General features: G+C 39.9%; 3 protein-coding genes across 4 annotated transcripts; 2 read left to right on the top strand and 1 right to left on the bottom strand.

The window, feature by feature from the left end:
- Positions 1-261: 261 nt before the first annotated feature.
- On the bottom strand, positions 262-11,810 carry LOC140927194 (MAM domain-containing glycosylphosphatidylinositol anchor protein 2-like). The gene is made up of 4 exons (XM_073376839.1): positions 11,768-11,810; positions 10,318-10,464; positions 9,049-9,192; positions 262-652 (listed from the first exon to the last, which is right to left on the bottom strand). Exons 2-4 carry the CDS (start codon positions 10,373-10,375, stop codon positions 369-371), a joined length of 486 nt encoding a protein of 161 aa, XP_073232940.1. The 5' UTR covers positions 10,376-10,464; positions 11,768-11,810; the 3' UTR covers positions 262-368.
- On the top strand, positions 1,197-6,491 carry LOC140929017 (uncharacterized). Of its 2 annotated transcripts, XM_073378830.1 has the most exons (4): positions 1,197-1,510; positions 2,345-2,380; positions 2,777-2,818; positions 3,308-6,491. In XM_073378830.1, exons 1-4 carry the CDS (start codon positions 1,444-1,446, stop codon positions 5,206-5,208), a joined length of 2,046 nt encoding a protein of 681 aa, XP_073234931.1. In that variant the 5' UTR covers positions 1,197-1,443; the 3' UTR covers positions 5,209-6,491. The 2 variants fall into 2 exon arrangements, with proteins under 2 accessions (XP_073234931.1, XP_073234932.1); XM_073378831.1 differs by lacking the exon at positions 2,777-2,818 and having other exon boundaries at positions 1,198-1,510.
- A 174-nt stretch (positions 11,811-11,984) lies between the features above and the next one.
- On the top strand, positions 11,985-13,353 carry LOC140927193 (zinc finger MYM-type protein 2-like). The gene has a single exon (XM_073376838.1). The coding sequence runs from the start codon at positions 12,039-12,041 to the stop codon at positions 13,317-13,319; it is 1,281 nt and encodes a 426-aa protein (XP_073232939.1). The 5' UTR covers positions 11,985-12,038; the 3' UTR covers positions 13,320-13,353.
- Positions 13,354-20,597: the final 7,244 nt, after the last annotated feature.

The raw sequence follows: 20,597 nt of genomic DNA, 5'->3' as shown, positions 1-20,597 counted from the left end.
TGACCTCTGAAGTAACTTTTTAATCGCAACACCAGCTTTTTCTACCACTCTGATTCTGAAACCTTGTCGCTAGTAGTAGCGCGTGACCACGTGAGTACACCATGTTGGCTTACATGACAATGGCGAACACGAAGACTATTTCAGTGCATCTTACATGAAAATTTTGTCAGCTGACGAGGCTCGAAGACCGAACTGTATTTGGAGGGTTTTAAAAATTCTAGAACATTTATATTGCTATATTTTACATTTCTGATACGTGCGTCGAATGTGGTAAAGACGTAATGTCTTATTCTGCAAGTAGTTCAAGCTATTCGAACACATTCCTAGTCTGGGCATTTACAATTTCTCAAAAATCCTTTTTTAATTGATCAATAAAAACCCGCCTGAAAATAAGTCCTGATATTGACTGTGAGCGTAGCCTGAAGCCATTTGTCTCCACGCGTCCCTGTCTTTGACCACAAAAGGGTGTCCTTAGAACCACTCCTGACATACACTCTGAGGGCATTGATGTGTGCTCCATACATGTGGTACCAAAAGGACAAACATTTTCCGCCACCAGCACTGCTGCCAGGGACGTTTGCACTTATAAGCTTTGCTGTGTCGTTTGGCTTCCTTGGCCAAGATGTCTCAATAAATATGTACCATCCACTTGCTAAAAGTATGCAAAAAAACATGTCGGTACTTTTAATATTAGCCGGGGGGGGGGGTGGGGAGCGACAATAATCCAGCAAGGGACCATGGGAAGAGTAAAGAAGGGAGGAGAAGTTCTCCTTCCCGCCTTCCTTTGCGTGCAAAATTTCATCTAGAGAGAGAGGCAATGTCGTTCGTAAGGCTGCAGGCGTCTTTACGATTAAGCAAACCATTAATTTTAAAACCTTTTACAACATGAAGACAGAGTCGTGTATTTAATACCTAGATTACAATGTTGGTTTTGTTGGATGACCTGTGAAAGAAAATGAAAATACTTCGCTTATCTTCCAGTCAAAAAAAAAGGTCATTGATTGATTGTTATGTAACAAGGTGACCTTCTGCCAGAGAGAAATTACAATGAAACTTACGGTGGCCCACAAGTGCACACCGAATTCCAGAAAGTCACACCGAATTCAAATAACTCACACCGAATTCAAATAACTCACACCGAATTCAAATAACTCACACCGAATGCAAATAACTCACACCGAATTCAAATAACTCACACCGAATTCAAATAACTCACACCGAATTCAAATAACTCACACCGAATTCGAATAAACTCACACCGAATTCGAATAAACTCACACCGAATTCGAATAACTCACACCGAATTCGAATAAACTCACACCGAATTCAAGTAACGAGCGACGCCTGGGTACGAGCAGTCAAGTGACTGCAAGGTATCCTGGTACCAATCCCGGTATCCTCTTCTTCTTATTCTTCTTCCCTGGAGTTCTTCCCGCTCCCGCCATGTTCTGCTCGAGCTGTGGATGTGCGTTGGAAGAAGGGGACAATTTTTGCTCCAAGTGTGGTGCAGGTAAGTGTATACAAGCCTTTCATACCGTAATTTACAGACTTAAGCAGCTACACCTATACAGCGGTGATTCCCTCGTCTGTTGCAGGGCTCGACGTTGCGACCCGTGGGGTCGCCAATGCGCCCAGCTTTTACTCAGTGGCGACCAAATTTTCACCCCTGGTCGCCAACCTGGCCCCCAAGATAGGTGACTATCTTCTTTGGGAAAACGTACACTAACGATAATCCGTTATCCTTCACACAACTAAATCCATTAATTCTTAAATATAATTTTTGGCAACCAGAATACTTGTTCTGGCGACAAAAAATGAAAACTTGGGGGCCAGCTGGCCCCAAGATTTTTTTCTGAAAGTCGAGCACTGTGTTGACTCACTTTGGATAGGGGATAGTCGTGGAATGAAATATAAATGAAATGTATCCTTATGTTTAAAAGCGCAACCATGCAGATGCGATTTTTATAATAGAGGATTGCACAAGTCACAATTTTGATACACATTAGTGGTCATTTCAATGGGGGCATAGACTGTTCACAGTCCTCTATTTTCCTGTAAGATCGTCGCGATTGCGATTGTTTATACGAGTAGCCGCCATCTTGTTTTTTAGGCGAACGCGTCCTCTAAACACTTAGGGGACGGGCGTCAGGAAGGGTGGGGGTGGGGGTGGGAGACGGCCGCTCGTAACATTCGCGACAATCTTACGGGAAAATAGAGGACTGTGAACAGTGTAATGCAAAAACCAATAAATCACAAGCTTTTAAGAGCTTTGTCCTATCCTATCAATGGGCTATTGCATTATCTTTGTTTGTAACTATGTGTTTATTGCATAAAATTATTCTAGGTCGGTGCAGCACTGCCACAACTCCAGGAAATTCAGGTACAATTGCACTGAACATTTTTATAGTAATTATTGCTATTGTAATTGATTGATTTGCTGATTTGAATTCCTGTTAGATGCAGTAGACTTAGATGTATATGATTGATCAAATTATAAAATAATATATTGTACAGTTCCAGAAAAATCCATAACCACCCCATTGAAGGTCTCGGATATTCCTAGGGGGAGGGGGGTTTTAAGCCCCAAAATTTTAGAAGAAAAGTATGATGCTAAAGTGGAATTTCCTGGGGGGGGGGGGGTGCAAAACAAAAACCTTCCGTGGGGGGAGTATGGTTATTTTCTGGAAATGCACATTCTATTGTAATGAAGGAATACTGGAACTTTTATAGTGATCTTTTAGACTTAATATTTTCTTAATAATTATTTTTCCATTAGCTCATTCTTCCCAAGAGCAATCTAATGAACTGCGTGCAACGGGTAAGTTATTTATATTGTGTATAATTAGCCATAATTTTTTCATAATACCGATTGTAATAACCAGCCATGGGTAATGTTAAAAACACACTACCAGTACCGGTAATTTGTTTACACTGAAATACAATTAACACAACTCATGATCCCTTGTTATGCACAAATTATTATCAGTCACACAATCAGTCACACCATATATACAATGCTCTAAATGACCAATGACCAATGAGCAATGGTGAGTGGTAAACCTAACAAAATGCTGAATTATGGTGATGCTTCTTGTCACTTCATGCTACACAACAGTTGCCAAGTGCTACTGTATGAATCATCAGATGCTGTAACCAGGATAAAATTGTCACAAGTCTGAATTTTAGAGGACCAGAGATTTTATGTTATAACTTTGTGAATATTATTACTCTCTTTGTCACTATATCACATTTGCTACCTCCAATTAATCACTTAGGGAGTAATGAGTATTGTCATCTTTACTCTTAGGCCATTCATCCACATCATGCGCTTCAACTTCTCACGCTTCAACTTGTCACGTGAAATCTTTCAATATGTTCAAAAAACTGAAAGGCCAACAGTGGAAATCCATTGTAAGCAAAAAGGCTGGAAGTGCAAGTGACAAAGAGATAGAAGTGCAGATCAACATTGGGCTCATGGTATGGAGTGACAAGAACGTGTGTATCAAACCAAAGAGAGGCAAGCGTCTTGCTTTGAGAGTGTCCAACAAAGCCACCTACAAAGTCATCCTGCAGAAAGCTGTGGAAAAGTGGAGAGCCTTTAACAGCGACCTCTATGATGAGAACGAAGACTACATTCTTCTACTTGAAAATGGTGAAGAAGCCCAGTTTCTTCCAGGTTCATCTGCCAGTAAAGAGTTTTTTTCCCTCAAACGATACAAAGAAGAAACTGGAAAGGACTACAACAAAATTGTGTTGTACCTATGCAAGCTTAGTGACTTTCACTTTGACCTAAATAGTGAATCAGATAGAGATACTGATGAGCTGGTTGAGGAGCCAGAGAAGAAGCGACTGAAAAGCTTGACAACTGATGAAGAGCCTGATGCATCTGCTGTGTTTGCTAGTGATGAGAAAATTGCAATTGAGTTACAAAGGGAGTTTGACAATGAGTTATCCATTGACATGATTGACGCTGTCGAGAACATGGAGGATGGGAAAGATGACAACATGTCAATGGGTACTATCCATCAAGATATTTCAAGTGTAATTAAGTCCCTGTCTCAAAAGGTTGACCAAGATGGTCAGTTTTTTATTGTTTCTAGAAGAGGGTCCCCATTTCCTAGAGTTTTGTCCCTGTGGCAAAGAGAAGCCAACAGATCGTCTCCTGAAAAAGTGCTAAGAGTGCGCTATAGTGGAGAGAATGGTGTAGACAGCGGTGCATTATCGCAAGAATTTCTGGCACAGTTGATTAATGATATGGGGCTGGCAGTGTTTCCAGATGGAGCCCCCATAAATTCACTGTACAATGTTCATAACAAAAGTTTCAAAACCTGTGGGGAAATCATTGCAGTGTCTTTGGCTCAAGGAGGACCAGCGCCATCTTTCTTGGATGAGAGTGTGTACCAGTTGATGTTGGACCCTGATGTGAACATTGGCAACCTAGATGTTGACAGGCATTTCACTGCAAAGGACAAAGAGCTATTCGACGCAGTAAGAGCTTGTGACACATTTGAAGGTGCTTTGTGTGATGTAATTGTTGACCATGGATACACTGGCATCATTGATCATGACCACAAAGAGGATGTCATTGGAACAATGCAACTAAGCATTATGACCAAGCGTTTGCTGTACATGAAAGAATTTTGTGAAGGTCTGAAGCTGTATGGTGCATATGATGTCATTAGGGGCAATGCTTCTTTATGCAAGCCTCTTTTTGTGAAAGGTTCAAATCAGGTGGTAGATGCCAATTATGTCTTTTCGCTTGTCAATCCAAGCTACTCGGAACAGGGCTCGTCAAAACGACCACTTGAAGAGGCAGTCATTGACAACCTACAAGATTTTCTGATGTCATTGGAAGATGAACAAATAACTGGCTATTCCGAGCCAGTAGCATGGAAGGACTTCAATGACACGAACACTGAAAGTAGCGAAGTGGAGCGATTTCAGTCCATGGACACCACACCATCTGGTGTATTGGGGTGGCTGACAGGCCAAAAGCACCGCCCCTTAAATGGAGAGCCGCTGAATGTCACTGCCCTCTTCGACCATGATTGCTTCACAAGAAATCCTAATCACACAATCTGCTTTCCCCGTGTGGCAGCCTGCAGCAAGGAAATCACATTTCCAGTCTCCCACATGAAAACCCCAGAACAGTTTAAACATGTCTTACTACTTGCCATGTGCAAAGGAAATGCATTTGGAAATGCATAGACTTTGGACAGAGTGAAGTGACAGGTTAAGGTATAGAATGGTTTTCACCCGAGTCTCGAAATGAATTTCAGGTTTTCTTTGACAGTACTCTGCAATTGATTAGCAAAACATGTTAGTTTCTCAGCAGTGAACCCAAAACTTGAAAACATTTGTATGTGTTTGCCGAGTTGTGGTTGGTTCATTGTTTCATGGTTTGCATTTGTCGTGATTGGCGACAGTAATTGTATATTTGTTTTGGTTTTACTACGCTGAATTGAAACTGCTTAGTGACATGTTTGTTAAGTTTTTGAGTGACCAGTCGAAACATTGAGGAATGTCACTGATGCAGTTCATTGTATTTTTTTTTTTACAATGTTGCTGCATGCAAAAAGGATGCTGTGGGTGGTAGTCGGGTTAGTGCATTTCATTGGCCACACAGCCTTAGTGAAGACCCAGTCAGCCACATGACCGACCCAAAGCAGTTTAAAATGTATTCTAATTTTGCAATTTACAAATGCAAGGACTTTGGACAGAGTAAAGTAAATATGTTTTATTGCATTGACAGCTTTGTATAACTAACTCAGAGAATTTCAAATTTTTCTTGTGTTGGCTGACTGGACTTTTATCACGAGTTTTAAACATTTCCCATTTACCAGCAGAACTGACAAGAGTTTAAAATGTTTATAAAGCAGCTATATTCTTTGTAGTTACCTGCATTGTTACCTGAAGAATTTTAAAGAAAAGGCATGCCTTGCTCACAGTTGGTTTCGACTGACTGAAAAGTGACAAAATGGTCACATGTAACAAAAGTTAGTGATAGAACAAGAAAATTATTGACTGTTCACAAGTATTGTTTTTGCATTCTTGGGACAAGTTTTAATTTTCAGTGTATGTACAAATTTTTATAAGTTAGTTCATGTTAATTCATTGTGACTAGTTCCTGTTAATATAACATTGGGGCTTGGGAAGGGCTTTTTACAAGCTGTATGTTTTGGAGTGACTTTACCTAACTCGTGAAAATAATAGTAGTCTAGTACGCACTATTAGACACTAACTGCATTGTTTCCTTTTGCTTACTTTGTAGTATTACACAGTAATTTTCACACAGTGTTTCACGGGTTATGTAAAACCACTCTAGTTTCAGTTTGTTAGTATCAGTAAGTAAGTTGACATTGGTGTGGTAGGCAGTAATGCTTACTACTAAATTAGTTGAATGTTACAGTACTTTATGATAAGTGTTACCCGGGTAATGCTGCAAAGCTCTTGAGATTTCTTAACCATTAACGACCAAGTCCAGTTGTTTAGTTTACCAGGGGAGAGAAAACATTTCTGGATGTAGAGAAATGTCAGTAGGGCTGCAAAAGATATTATATTCCATAAACTGTAAAGGGCTAAGAATGCTGCATGAAACACTCTTGTAAATCAAACAGAAAGTGCTTTTAGTGTCTAATATATGTTATTGTTACTGTTACTACAAGATAATTGTTTCACATAAAACGTTGACGAAGGAGATGTTACCTACAGTAAATATCCGCATATAAGAACCTAGATTTTTGCAAGTTAGCCTAAACAGGTTCTTATGTAAATGGTGCTTACCAGGACATTAGGCTAAACAGATTCTGAAATAGGTTCTTACACGCCGGTTTTTACTGTATTTAAAGAACTCAGATCTTTCTGTTACCAACAATAAAAAACAATGAAAGAACAGTTTGACAACCTTTTGAAGAAAGTCTTATGTTTACATTTACAAAGGGCTTCGTTGTCGTTATGTTATGGAGGCAAAAAATGACCCATGACGAAAACATTTCGTACCTACATGTAATGTTGCCCATATTTGGAATGCTCTAGTCATGTGACAGATAAGAATAAATAGAATCCATGTTGTTGTTGTTTGTAAACGTACTAGTCTGTTTTTACTCGACCTTACACGGTCACAGAACCCAAGACAACTTAACAGAAGTTTGGTTGCCTGGCAGTGAAGGAAAACCAATCTGGTGTCGTAGCTTCCAGTTGGACAATCAGACACGTTTGCCCCACATACAAGAACAATTTTAATAATACAGATTTGAAACGAGTGTATCTTCTGAAACCAAACTTGGTATCTGATCTCAAGAGAAAATTACGTATACATCATTTTGTCTTGCCGATCTTCATTACCATTCAAATAAATATGAGTCAGGGCAGGTGTGTCTGACTCTGAAATAGTCAACTGGATGCATACCTGTAAAGATTATGGTACAAGTCTAAGGCTTCCCGCCAGTTTTGGGGGTTGGAAAGACCTGCAGCTTGAAAGGCATACTGAAAATACTCCTGGTATTCATTGGTGCTCTCTGCAAGGGGAAGGTAATTATCTGTGATATAGTCACACTGCTGTGCACTGACAGGAGCAAGAAAGTCCTCAGTATTGCGCAGTTCAGGTAGGTAAAACAACTCATTGGGTCTTCCTTTTACAGTGTCATGGCGCGACTCTCTGATGTAGTGGCTGTTCCAGTGTACTTTTACGCTATCCAAATCTTGCTGAATGAGCCCGGAAAAACAGAATCACAAGCACTCCATCTGTAGTTCATTACCAGTAGTGAAGACTTGTTGTTCCAGTAAGTCCTTGAAAAAGTTCATCCACCAAGTAGTTAAGTGTTGTCTTAGGTACGACCACCACCCTTCTATTCGTTGGTTGTGAGGTGAGGTTCCATAAATATGTGCCAGATCATTGCCAATGAAATAGCATTGTGCTGCTGCTACAAGGCCGTTTTCAGTGCCACAGTCAGTTCTAACCTTCATGGGGCATCCTCCGTATTCCTTCACAGCATCCATATAATATCTCCCGATCACTACGGGATTATTGTTTGTTCTGTCCAATCTTAACCATATTATCTTTCGGCTGTAACCGTCAATACAGCCATGGATCGGGAACCCGTCAGGTTTCAATTTGTCATAGCCATCAATATGCCAACAGTAGTTCGGCCCTGGATTAGTGTAAACTCTTCTTTTGAGCTTCCGCCTTCGTCTTCGTTCGCACCCCTCAGGGTCCATTTCTTGTAAGCATGTCGCCACTGCTTGCCTCGACACCTGATAACCCTCACGGCGCAAAGTATGCCACATGCTCCTGTACCCCTTTAAGCAACCAGGCCCATCTAACTCCTCCTGTATTCTAGCTCTGATATCCTGGTCATTTGAATCCAATAGGTTCCGTCGTCGAAGCCCAAGTGACTTGAATCTCTCCTTGAGCGTTCGCAGGCTCATTTCTATTCCGTGGTATTTCAGCAAAAAGCACAGAATAACCTCATACTCGTATCCTTCGTTGAAATAATATTTCAGTGCTTGTGTTTCTATATCAAGCTCAGCACCACAGGTGGCACAAAACTTGCTGTAAAGCGTCACTGTTGCTGTGCAAACTTCACATGTTAGCGATGTTGTTGAGTTTGCCGCCGCCATCTTGAAAAGAAGCCAAGAGGATACCGGGATTGGTCACCTCACTACTCGCACCCAGGCGTCGCTCGTTACTTGTATTCGGTGTGAGTTTATTCGAATTCGGTGTGAGTTTATTCGAATTCGGTGTGAGTTATTTGAATTCGGTGTGACTTATTTGAATTCGGTGTGAGTTATTTGAATTCGGTGTGAGTTATTTGAATTCGGTGTGAGTTATTTGAATTCGGTGTGACTTTCTGGAATTCGGTGTGCACTTGTGGGCCACCGTAGAAACTAGTTCTTTGGGAAATCCAAACGGAGACCGCGTCAGCTTAATAGAGGTGACCGTTGAAGAGAGGTCAAATTTGCAGTAAATGTGGGAAGCAACTATCGGGAAATTGATTGGTGACTGCTTAATAGAGGGTGACCGCTTAATAGAAGTTTGACTGTACTTACAAGAGCCTGTTGTGTGATCCACGGAGGGTCCAGTTGGGGATGAAGGTGTTGAACCTGACTTCCGAGTCCAGTCAAACTGATCTGTTTTGTCTTGAGTCCAAGTGCAGAGGTTGCTTTCAAAGTTGCAGTTGATGCCAACATTTGCTAGTAATTATAAAAGGTTTTTTTTTTCATAAATTGTCTAATATTTGGCTATTAAATCCTCAACAAAGATACAGGTCAGGCAGGTAAGCTTTTCGGTTTAATTATCGCATAATTTACTACTTCATTAATTAACATGACTTTTAATCTGCCAACATACCGTAAATGAAGTGATTATTTAATTACCTATAAGCCCCTAAAGTTCTTCCTGCTTCCATTCTACAGGATCTCATCACCACATCTCTTATACTCCTTGTTCGCCCTTCAAACTTTTGCAAGATTCAAGTTTCAAGTTTTAAACAGTATTTTTAAAACAAAATTTACAAGACTGCTCTACAGGCAAATAACAGGGCTTATCTGGGCGGACACGTGCTCTCCTCCGAAAAATGGTTCTAGGGAGTCTTCTAGTTGCTGTTGACTCATGGAAAGAAAGTTTTACGGTGAAAGCGTGCTATTCTTCTTCGATCGATTTAATTTATAGGCCAGAACGTCGTCAGCTTAATAGGTTTACAAATCATATTATAAGATGAATAGGTATGCAAATCAATTTTGGCATCTCCTAGAACACAAAACTTTCAGATGTCAAGAATTTAAGCTCGCCTGTTAGTAAGCGAACGCAGCGGAGTTTTGAATTCATACAAGGGCACGGGAGGCCGTTCATGACCGGCGTCATCCTTACTTGCAAATGGAAATTGAATGGCGTTTAAATGCATTCCTTATCATCAATACAGAGCGAGGTTCGTAACATCACGAAAGTTCGCCTTATTGTATAGCTTCAGCAACAGCCATCTGGTAGCGGGCCATGAAGCGAATTATAATGAAAACTTATCAGTATAATTAGATCAGTGTAATTAGCAAAGCAATATTTCTCGATCAACTACATATTTTCATCATATTTGTATATAGCGATTTTTATTAAATATTTAATTTTTACCAAGTGATATCTATAGATTCAATGAACTATACTTGAAAAAATATGTTTAAATAAAGTTGTATCAACAACTTTTATAATAAAAGTCGAAGCCTTTCAAATTTTGTCAGAAGGGGTTGGCTTAAAAGGACTCAATTTAAAAATAAAAATGAGTTCGCTCCGCCAATTTATAATAAAAGGGGGCGTTTGTAACTTACCCATTACATGCCCGAGGAGAGCGAGAAAAACTGCCCCTCGCATTTTAAAGGAACACATTTTTTGTTTCGCCGATCTCCTTCTGGCTTTTCTGGTTTTTAACTTGTTTCTGTCAATGCCAGCGAGTTTGAGGCCACAAGAAGCACGCTCTGGGTAAAGAATGTTTAATTGTATATCAAAATTACACTCCAAAATTAACAATTAACAAATAAACGTTTCATGCTTGAATGAATAACCGGCCAATAACCCATATGTACCCACAAAAGTGTTTTTTTCCCCTCTTGTTGTCACGTCAGTAGGAGTGGGTTAAGGAAAGAAATTCCGCATTATCAGTTATGCTCAAAACATGAGCTTAGTCTGCACCGTCTAAAAGTATGGATGCAAAAACGTTGTTATACTTCATTTACACAACTCATTCAATCTTAAAGTAAACATTCTCGACATTCATGAGTCCAAAACAGATCATCAAATGCAACTGTGCTCAAGGCGGTTACTCAGGGTCAGGGGCCGGGAATTTCCCCCGGGTACGACCATGACCCCGCCGGCTACTTTAAAAGGTAACAAGTAAAAAAAAAATAATAAAAAGATGCATTTTCAGCCTCTGACAGGATCTTTTTGGGTTTTAAAGAAGATGTGCAAAAATAGGCGGCTTGGCAATCGAGTGCGGAAAGCAGTTTTAGGCTATAATTATCTCTGTAGTCTTACCCCTTTCCAGACGAAAGGGAGGCTTAAAGATCCTTAAATTCCTGCTACGTCAACTGGCTACTGAGCCGGTTGCCTGAAATTAATGACGTGTAATGAGAATACTGAAGTAGCGTAGCACTAAAGTCAAAGACACTTTATCCTAGAAGTGTGAACTGCAATTTGCAAAAAGTGGTTAATGGAACAAAGCCCAACAAAATTTAATGGTCGTTCCCTGTTAACTTGCGAAACGTGAACACTAACGTTGTTATGTTAACCTTTTCAAATCGGCGCATGCTGTACCAGGCGTCAATTTGCACCAATTATAGTGAACTAAATTCTGTTACCAAAAGTTTGAAAAAACTTGAATGACATAACTTTTCATCGGACCAGGTTAGTGTTTTCTGCCCGTAAGATCCTCAAACGATTACTGATGCATTTTCGAAATATCACACTCTCTCGATCCAAGATCTGTTACAAGGCAGTCGTAGACTTTCAAACCGGGGCTTTGAAAATATAAAATTGTCTGATAAATTAAGGCAGTAAGAGGTTGATCACACTAATTATAAGAAAGTACATTCTGCAGGATCCCTGGCTGCAATGCCCTCACGGGAAACTACGTAAAATCAGGGACATTAGTGTTCTCCTTTCAGTTCCGCATAGCGTTGAGATTGATTTTCTGTTGAGTAGAGTGATACTAAGTAGTACGCAATAGTTGGGCTGCCATGCAAATGTGTGAGAAAATAAAATGTGGCTGCTAAAATGAAGTACCTGTTTGGATTTCCAGCAATCTATGGAAAGACTCCGCCGATATATGTATTTGTTATATTCCTAGACTTTCACTCAACTAACCAGGGGCTGTCATTGGTTGATTCCTGGTCACGTGGCCTTGACTAAAATCAAATGTATCCCGATCGTGATACATCACGCAATGTACCCCGCTCGGGATACATTACAGCACGTGATCAAAGCATGGTGCAAAGTGGCGTGATTGAAAGCGGGAATTTTAACTTTTGTGAATGAACGCAGCAAAACAAAAAATATGGAGCCTGAACCTGTAAGGAAACGATTCAAACAGCTCACAAATGAAGAGATACAGCAACTGGTTGAGGCCAAGGATTCCGAAAATACAAGGAGAGCGACTAAAAATGCCGTTGCTACTTTTCTAGCATTCTGTAATGAAGTTACGCCTGAAGAACCCGTGAAAAACACAGAGTCCCTGGAGAAAATGTCGAAGAACGAACTGAATGAACTTCTAACGAATTTCTGGCCGAATGCCCGGAAAAAGAATGGAGACAATTACAAAAAGACTGCCTTGATGGGACTACGATTTGGTCTGCAAAGGCACTTTCTACTGAAAAGAGATTTTGACATCATTAATGACGGCGAGTTTTCCAAATCAAATCAAGTTTATGAGGCGGCAGTTGTCGAGTTAAAGCGGCAAGGATTTGGTAGAGTTGATCACCACAGGCCGATATCAAAGGAAGATCTAGAAAAAATTCAGTCTTGCTACAATCCATCCTCTCCAGATCCTAAATCCCTCCAGCAAGTGGTTTGGTTTAATCTCATGTTCCACCTAATTCGCCGCGGGAGAGAAAATCTCCGTCTTCTTACAAAACAGACGTTTGCCGTGCAGGCTGATGGAACTGGTAAGAAGTACGTATATCAAGCACTTGATGAACTGGACAAAAATCACAGGGGAAAGGATCAACCGGATGATTCTCCAGGTGAAGGCCGTATGTATGAAAGACCGAATAGTCCGTACTGTCCAGTAAAAACTTTTGAACTGTATTTATCAAAGCTTAATCCTAATTTGTCGTGTTTGTGGCAAAGGCCGAAGGCGCGTGAAAGTTTTAGCGAAAGTGATGAAGTTTGGTATTGTAATGCTCCTCTCGGGAAAAATACGCTAGCTACGTTAATGAGTTCCATTTCAAAGGAAATACAATTGTCTTATCAGTACACCAATCATTGTATTAGGGCAACTGCAGTATCGTTATTAGACGAGTGTAATTTTGAGGCCCGCCATATAATGCGTGTTTCTGGCCACAAGTCTGAGAGCAGCATTCGCTCTTATTCAAGGCGCCTTTCTGAGGTTAAACAAAAGGAAATTTCCCATTCACTCAGTACTGCATGTTTTGAAAGTTTAGAGAGGCAAGAGCAAACTGCAGAGGCAGATTGTCCTCTAGTCGGAAACACAGTGCCAAGATCACCCATCACGATGCAAAATTTCGCATCGCAAAGCCAGGAAACGGTTAACTTTAACGCAGGCGCATTTTCAGGAGCAACTGTTACTATAAACTTTTATCAAGGTAATTCCAAGTGATTCTCTTTGAGCTTATCTCGATATTGAGCTTTTAAGTCCAGAAACTACTTCTTCATACACTTTGTGCTAAGTAATTCATTTACAGATTTGAATTAAATGTGCCCTTTGAAGTACTGACATTGTTTTCATTCGTTTTTTACTTCTTTGTCACAGTTGAAGTAAAAGTCTAGGAATATAACAAAACACTTAATGTCAGTTCCCTCGAGAAACAGTTAGTTTTGTTTTCCCTCGAGTCCTGATGTTTCCCTCGACTTCGTCTCGGGAAACATCAGGACTCTCGGGAAAACAAAACTAACTGTTTCCCTCGGGAACTGACATTAAGTGTATAATATAAACGCTGTAGAACGTCTTACTCTGGACGCGGAACAAAATGATTTGCAACACGTCCTTCGGGAAGCCCGTATGGTTACGGAAAACCTGTTTAAAGGAAACCCAGATGCATGCAGGCCTGGGCATAGAGCTTGTATTTACATCCGCACAATCGTATTGGATTACAGTGACACTAGGGAGACTTAAACTATTACTAACTTGCCCTTCTCTGTTATGTCATCCAATTTTGTAAATTGTTTTCCATCCTTTCTTGAACGCCTTCCTATGTTTATCCATATTAAAGAATTTGATCCTTTAGCAACACAGAGGTACTTCTTGTCTCGTTAAGAAGGCACTTAAATCAAACACTTTCTTTCTATTTGTTGTCGATGAAGGGTTTAATAGTTCGTTACATCCGAGAGCTGAAAATTTCCTTCTTTGGTCGCGGAAGAAGAATAACTTGCAAGTAGTAGACGGTAGCCCCTGTTACGGAGTACCGTTCAAAAAGCCTAGAAGAGGAACAGGTCTGAACACGAAGTAATTACGTTTGCACAATCGTATTGGATGACAGAGGTACACGAGAGGTCATTACCTTCCACCTAAACATAACTACGTTCACTTGGTCTCTTCGTTATGTGACCCATTTTTTTATTGTCTTCTGCCTTTTCTTGAAAGCCTTTCTGTAAATACATTTTAAAATTTGAAGCTTTCACGACAAAAAAGTTCTTCCTCTCTAGTTATAAATGGCACATTATTTCTGATTGGAGGGATTTAACGTTACCTGTGAAATAGATAGTTATTAGTATATTTTGAGCTTCGCTTAAAATATTTAATTCGCCGCGCTCTGTATTAAGGTTATCGCATTAGAGTAGCTGTTAATTGATTTGTACGCCCGTATATATAGTAGCGTCACGACAAAATTTGTCAGTTTATGAGCAGATCGTGATAGTTTAACGTTACCTGTGAAATAGATAATTAATTATGATATTCTATTTTCATCCCTTTATTTTGTCTAATTGCAACTTTTTGACACTAAAAGTTGAATACTGTTTCACGGGTCAAGTAATGTTATTATAGACTCCAAGTGATAAGTCGCTCGAGTAATCGAGACTTCTTCGAGTCAAGCACGTACAGTCAGGCTATTCATACTTTTATTTATACATATATATTTTGCCAAGTTGGCCAAACAAACTGACATTACGATCTACTGATTGTAGACGTTGTAATTTGAGGCGCAGTGTTCATTACTGACTTATTTGACCACGGGCAGGTGTTTTTGCATTTTTAGCCTCCGCAGCGAAGCTATAGGTGAATCTTTGTTTATATTTTTTGCCTCATTAACGTATATCTTTCATTCTCTGATCAAGCAAATAAAATAAACTGTCTAAACATCGAAAGAATATTCCAATTTTAGTTATCTGTGCAAATTTGAGCCCGATACACAGAATATTGTCGAAGAAATTATCTTTAGAAACTCAAACTTTACAACGAATGTATGGGCTTATTAACGTTTAGGCCAATCAGAAATTTCGCGGTTTTAAATGGCTACTACTTTCTTCCTCATTGCTTACGAAGAGCTGAAAATTGCACAAATCATCCAACTCTTTCAGCAATTGAAGTTAAAAACGCCTCCTATGAGCTAACTCGTACGCTAATGCGCACTTAAAACTGCATGGGTTTAGGAGCGCACAATAAGAAAAAGTATTAAAGGGTGGGGAGTTTTTTGTTCTATATGTATTTTTTTGTTGCTTGGATGATATAAACATGCACTTTGTTTTCGATGGTTTTATTGGTTTCGAGCTATTCATAAATATATTGTTTAGATCACAATAAAGGTTTCCTAAACGCCGTCTGATGGTCAGAGGGGAATAAATCTGTTTGCAATTAGCATAGTTTGGAAGATCGTTTCTACATAACAGAAAAAGTAACCGTTCCGACGCAGGGAAATCATTATTGATCAAGCATTGTTGTTTCCTATTTTCAAGGTAGGATTGAACCACTTGGGTTCTAAACTGGAAACTTTTCAACTTGGCATCAATCATCATCACTTCTGTTCCCTTGGCCGCGTGCGCACTGCAAAGCTTTAATTTGTTATTCGTGGTGTATATAAACGTTGCACCGACTCTAACCTGCATGTAATTCTGCTGATCAAGGCCCAGGCCCCAAACGTTATTAGGAAAGCAATTCCATATCGTAAAATACGGCACTTTTGTTTCTAGTTAATTCTTTCAACATTTCCTTACTCCTTCTCGCAGAAAAGAGCGTGAACCCTCCATGCATGGTTACCCTGTTTAAATATTTTCATATAAAAACTGTGTCAATAACAAAATGCTCGAATTCGATTGGTTCGGAGCAGCCCATATTTATTACTTAACGTTGATCTTCCAACAACAAAACTGTTCGATTTCCAGGATCTTTTAATCGGTTGCAAGTAAGAAAGTAAGATAAAGAATTAACGTAAACCGTAAAGATGATCAACGGAGACTCAGCTTCTGCAGTTTAAACGATGATCTTTCTTGCGCTGAAGTAACACTTCACAGTATTGCAAAAAGCATATCTTTAGTAACTGAAAACAAAACAAGGCCGAGAAACGTACTATTAAGTAGGTATCAAAGCGATATTTATGATTTTATCGACTCCAAACTTAGTAGTAAAGCTATGCCTTTTATAATAAATAGCCTTTAGAGTAATAAGGTCGCGGATATGGTTTGAAATCATCTTGAGGTTACGATAAATAGTGTAATTTAAGGTTCGTCCCATTAAAGGCAATACAAAACAGCCACTCTTGGGGTCTGACTTCCAGGTACTTGATTCCTGATTCAAATCGTTTGTGGAATTCCAGATTCCTTGAGCTGAATTCAGGATTCTAAGCCCTGGATTCCGAATTTCACAAGCAAAATCTTTCCGAATTCCAGAATCCGGATTTCCTTACATGAGGTGCCAATTACACTAACGGGCCTGAAGACGAATCATAGCAGCATCTTGTTTTTGCCGACGTTTAAATAACATCAGAAGAGCTTTTTTGAACTCCGGCATTCTGATTGTGTAAATGAAGGGATTAACGAGCGAGTTTGCATAAGATAAAACCAGTAAAGCATACTGCGCATTTAAGTGTTTTAGGTAATAAAGGGAGTAAATACTATTAGATGTAAGATAGACGAAAGATCCTATAGCAAATGGTAGCCATATCAATAACGATACAATAGTCATTATGAAAAGTGTCACAGTCAGTTTTTTTGTCTGTTAGCTGCACTTTGTTGCTGAGGATGCGTCCCACAAAGAAATTTAACGACAATGGAGGCGTATGAAACACAGATAACAAATAGACACAACAACAGTATGACTGCCATAAAAACAAAAAATGGGTCCATTCTTTCCCAAGGAGGTTAACTCGCCATGTCACAATAAGAGTTGATACCATTGCAGCTGAACCCCAGACACAAACAGCTGTTACCCAGTAGACCCATGTTTGGATAACTCGATGTTTGAATGGAAGAAATGTCGCATGTAACCTATCTAAAGAAATTACTGCAATGTTCGCGAGGGAAGTCATTGGAAACCAATAGAAAACAAAAACTGATGTAATGTACATTCCAGAGGTTGATCTTGTGTTTGTCTCACTGTCGCATCCGGTGCCTAAGAACAGAAGTAGACCAATCATTGAAAATCCTCCAACAAGCATATCAGCTACTGTTAGGTTTATGACCAAGTACATGCCACGAGTCTGAAGATTACTATTCTTCATAAAAAGGATGATTGATAGGAGGTTCACTGTTACTATAGCAACTGACTCGATAAGGAATACAGCAAACCAGGCGTTGCACTCGGATAAAGAAATCATTGTGGCAGTTTCCAATGCATTATATCCCTGATGCTTTTACTTATTTTGGTATTTTATTTCTATTGATATTCTGCTTTAACGTCAACATGAGACTTGCTTTTTTCTTTCGGTTTTCAAACCTGCTTCATGCTGAATTTGTTAAATTCTACAATTCTTTATGTAAAATGGCCAATTTTAAACAACTTCGTGACGGTCATTATACTGAAATCTCTTCAGGCTTCGCCGATTGATGACGGTCACTTCCGGTTGCTTGAAGGCTTCTTCGATGGATGCTCGATGCCTTTCAGTTTCTTTGTTTTTATGGCCAACAGGGAAACGCAATGTTGTATCTTCGATACGACGGATGTTAGAGAGAAATATGGCTAGGGTTTTTTAAGCCAATGATATGGGCAAAGAAAATGCAGAACATTGTTTTGTCTGTTATGACGATAAATAACGCAAAGGCAGGGGGAATAGTGAGTCGCACTTTCAACACTGTGAGTGCCGTTCAAGATTTTAGCTATTGCGGCGTCTGATTTACTGAAATAGTGTATGTTGTGTATGATTATGATGTGGACTATGATTGGAAAACGCCAGGGGTCCCACTTAAGAGCGTTGCAATGAGAAGGTAATTTCATTCGACATCTGGGCGCTCAAAGGACGTAAGAGACCCCTGCCCTGTGAAAGAGCCAAGGTTAGTAGTTTTGTCAGTTTTTGTCGCGCCCTCGGCATTGTTACGTTGCTGTGGCTGGTTTGAAATTTAGGTTCGCCAAGATAGATAGATAGTTTATTTGTAAAAAGCTTGCAGCTACTAGGCTGAATTGTGTATTTACAATATAATATATAATATAATATAACAGAATCTTACAATAGTGAGTATAATAAAATGATAATGAAAGTCGTAAATAAATATAAATAACATCCTATAAATATAAAAAAGCTTAAAAACTGTTAAAATATATACAACGTCATCGATCTCATTTACAAAACTCACCGAGCGCTAAAATTCGTTATCAATACATGATCTTACTGAAAAAACTATTTTTGAAACGCTCGGTCTTACATTTGGGAATCGCAAAACGCCTTTTGCACCGAAGATTATAACACGACGGTCCTGACGATTGAAGCATGTTATGTAGGTGCTGGGCCGGGTCATTAGCAATCGAGAGGAAGGTCAGTATCACTAGTATTACAATTTTAATGCCAAACTGTCTTTATTGTCGCAATTTGGTAAAACTGCACAAACACGGCACTGATCGAAACGAAGACTAATTACTGTCTGCAATGAGCTGAGTTTACTGAAATCGTGGCGAGCGTGAACGTGAAAAGAAATTTAAATTTTTCAACTGAGATATAGGAAGTGAAGCTTAAAACTTACACTGGCGGCTGACTTCGTGAGCTTGAACAAACCACAGAAAAACTCCTGTAATTTGCTGAGAAATGTTCGTAAATCTCCATTAAATAATGTGGTGTAGAACTTCGAATATACAAGTGTCTTAAGTTCCGCTTAACTATAATGACAGACTTGACAGGTAAACAAGGAAGAATTTACAACAGAAAGCGATCTTTTTATAGAATTGCGAAGCACGCAATTAAAGACAAGGATATCCGGTGTTGAGGAACGTGTGTCAATATTGCTAGAAGGAATGCTATGTACACGAACGTGACAGTAGATAACGCACGTACTGTCATTGTTACCTGAGCCTGCGCAGCAAGCGTTTCAGCGCGAGTTCGTCTAGAAAGCTGAGACGAGAGCAAAAAAAAAAAAAAAGAGAATGACGGCATCTTTTTTGCTCCCGCTCTAACTTCCGCGCTATAACTCGACTGGAAACGTCTGCTACGCAGGCTATTGTTACCTAAGAGGTCTCTAGTGCTCTAGAACAAAGCGGCCTTCTTTTGTTTCCCGTAAACAAAGGAAATTGTCATAGGTGACCATCAGCATTTTTAAAAGTTGCGTCAGCAGTTTGTAATTATATCCAGTATATTCTTCAAAAGGGTACTGGGAAAACCAAAACACAGTTCTATAAACTTAACAACAGTCACATTTGTTGTATTTAAAAGTATTTACTTACTGTCATGCACAGGCAGTGGACATCAAGGAAAAGCGGATGATGTATTTCGAGCTAATGTTCACATCCGATCAGGATCGTTTAGAGTTTAAAGCTCCCTTATGTCAAGCTTAATGCACCGGCATATGTGAGCAACTCCTCTTGCGGCGAGTCCGAGGCTGTCCCCATTTGAAGTCCACCCGAAGGGCGGTAACTGTAGAGAGTTTTACCGACTACAGGCTAAGTTCGCTTGAGGGACCGAGTTACCTGCGGGATAAGAGGTTCGGGCAGATCATCTATTGTAGAAGCTCATCTAGAAGAAGGAAACTTCGAACCCAAACCAGGCTTGGAAAGGGTTGGGCTCCGCCAGGCTTTATTTGCCCATGATACGTCACATGAAATGACAACCATTTCTCAACCCATACCAGCATACCAGAGGGAGAGGGTTGCAACGTCTGTGGCGCCCCGACGGTCATTGACTACGGGATAGAAGCAAGGTGCAAATATTATTAAGGTGATACCTTCGTTTGATGTGATACATTCAGCTGTAATTACTCGCACCACTCATCCTCTCGTTATGTGAATAAATGGTTAAATGGTTAGCCCGATGGGGGGGGAGTACTTCCTTATAAGAGGCTAATGGGGATGTGCCGCTGGATGGGGTCGCATTTTCACGACTGGACTGACTGTAATGGGGTTGCATTTTCAATACAGTTACTAGAATGGGGTCGCACATTTTCGGATTTTTGGGGGGTAAGAAAGTTCTTCATATTTACGGTTAGCAAACGTACCAGAATGTTTGTACTGTAGATGGAAAGTAAAGTGTTCTTCTTTCAACCTTAAAATTGGGTAAGTTAGTAAAATTAGAAAGTGACTTAGTTGGGATCGCGAAAATTACATATTTTCCCAAAAGTATCTAAGATAGCCTGCGTAGCAAGCGTTTCCAATCGAGTTATTGCGCGAAAGTTAGCGACGTTCTCGACGAACTCGCGCGGAAACGCTTGCTACGCAGGCTATGTCTAAGATGGCGTCTATAATTGGCCACAGAATAGACTATAATGGGGTAGGGGCTCTGAGAGGCCAGCGGCACATACCCAACAA

This window comes from Porites lutea, chromosome 2 (genome assembly GCF_958299795.1).
Source record: "Porites lutea chromosome 2, jaPorLute2.1, whole genome shotgun sequence".
NCBI classification, from domain to species: domain Eukaryota; kingdom Metazoa; phylum Cnidaria; class Anthozoa; order Scleractinia; family Poritidae; genus Porites; species Porites lutea.
Note: the sequence above shows the minus strand (reverse complement) of the source record. Positions and strands in the feature narration are given on the sequence as shown.

Bases quoted from the DNA above. Each gene is read 5' to 3' on its own strand.
- LOC140929017 (XM_073378830.1), top strand. From the start codon at position 1,444: ATGTTCTGCTCGAGCTGTGGATGTGCGTTGGAAGAAGGGGACAATTTT. The intron at 2,381-2,776 runs GTACAATTGCAC...TTTTTCCATTAG, and splicing joins CACAACTCCAGGAAATTCAG to CTCATTCTTCCCAAGAGCAA. The intron at 2,819-3,307 runs GTAAGTTATTTA...CTTTACTCTTAG, and splicing joins TAATGAACTGCGTGCAACGG to GCCATTCATCCACATCATGC.
- LOC140927194 (XM_073376839.1), bottom strand. From the start codon at position 10,375: ATGTGTTCCTTTAAAATGCGAGGGGCAGTTTTTCTCGCTCTCCTCGGG. The intron at 9,193-10,317 runs GTAAGTTACAAA...TATAATTACTAG, and splicing joins TCTCCTCGGGCATGTAATGG to CAAATGTTGGCATCAACTGC. The intron at 653-9,048 runs GTAAGTACAGTC...GCATACTTTTAG, and splicing joins GGATCACACAACAGGCTCTT to CAAGTGGATGGTACATATTT.
- LOC140927193 (XM_073376838.1), top strand. From the start codon at position 12,039: ATGGAGCCTGAACCTGTAAGGAAACGATTCAAACAGCTCACAAATGAA.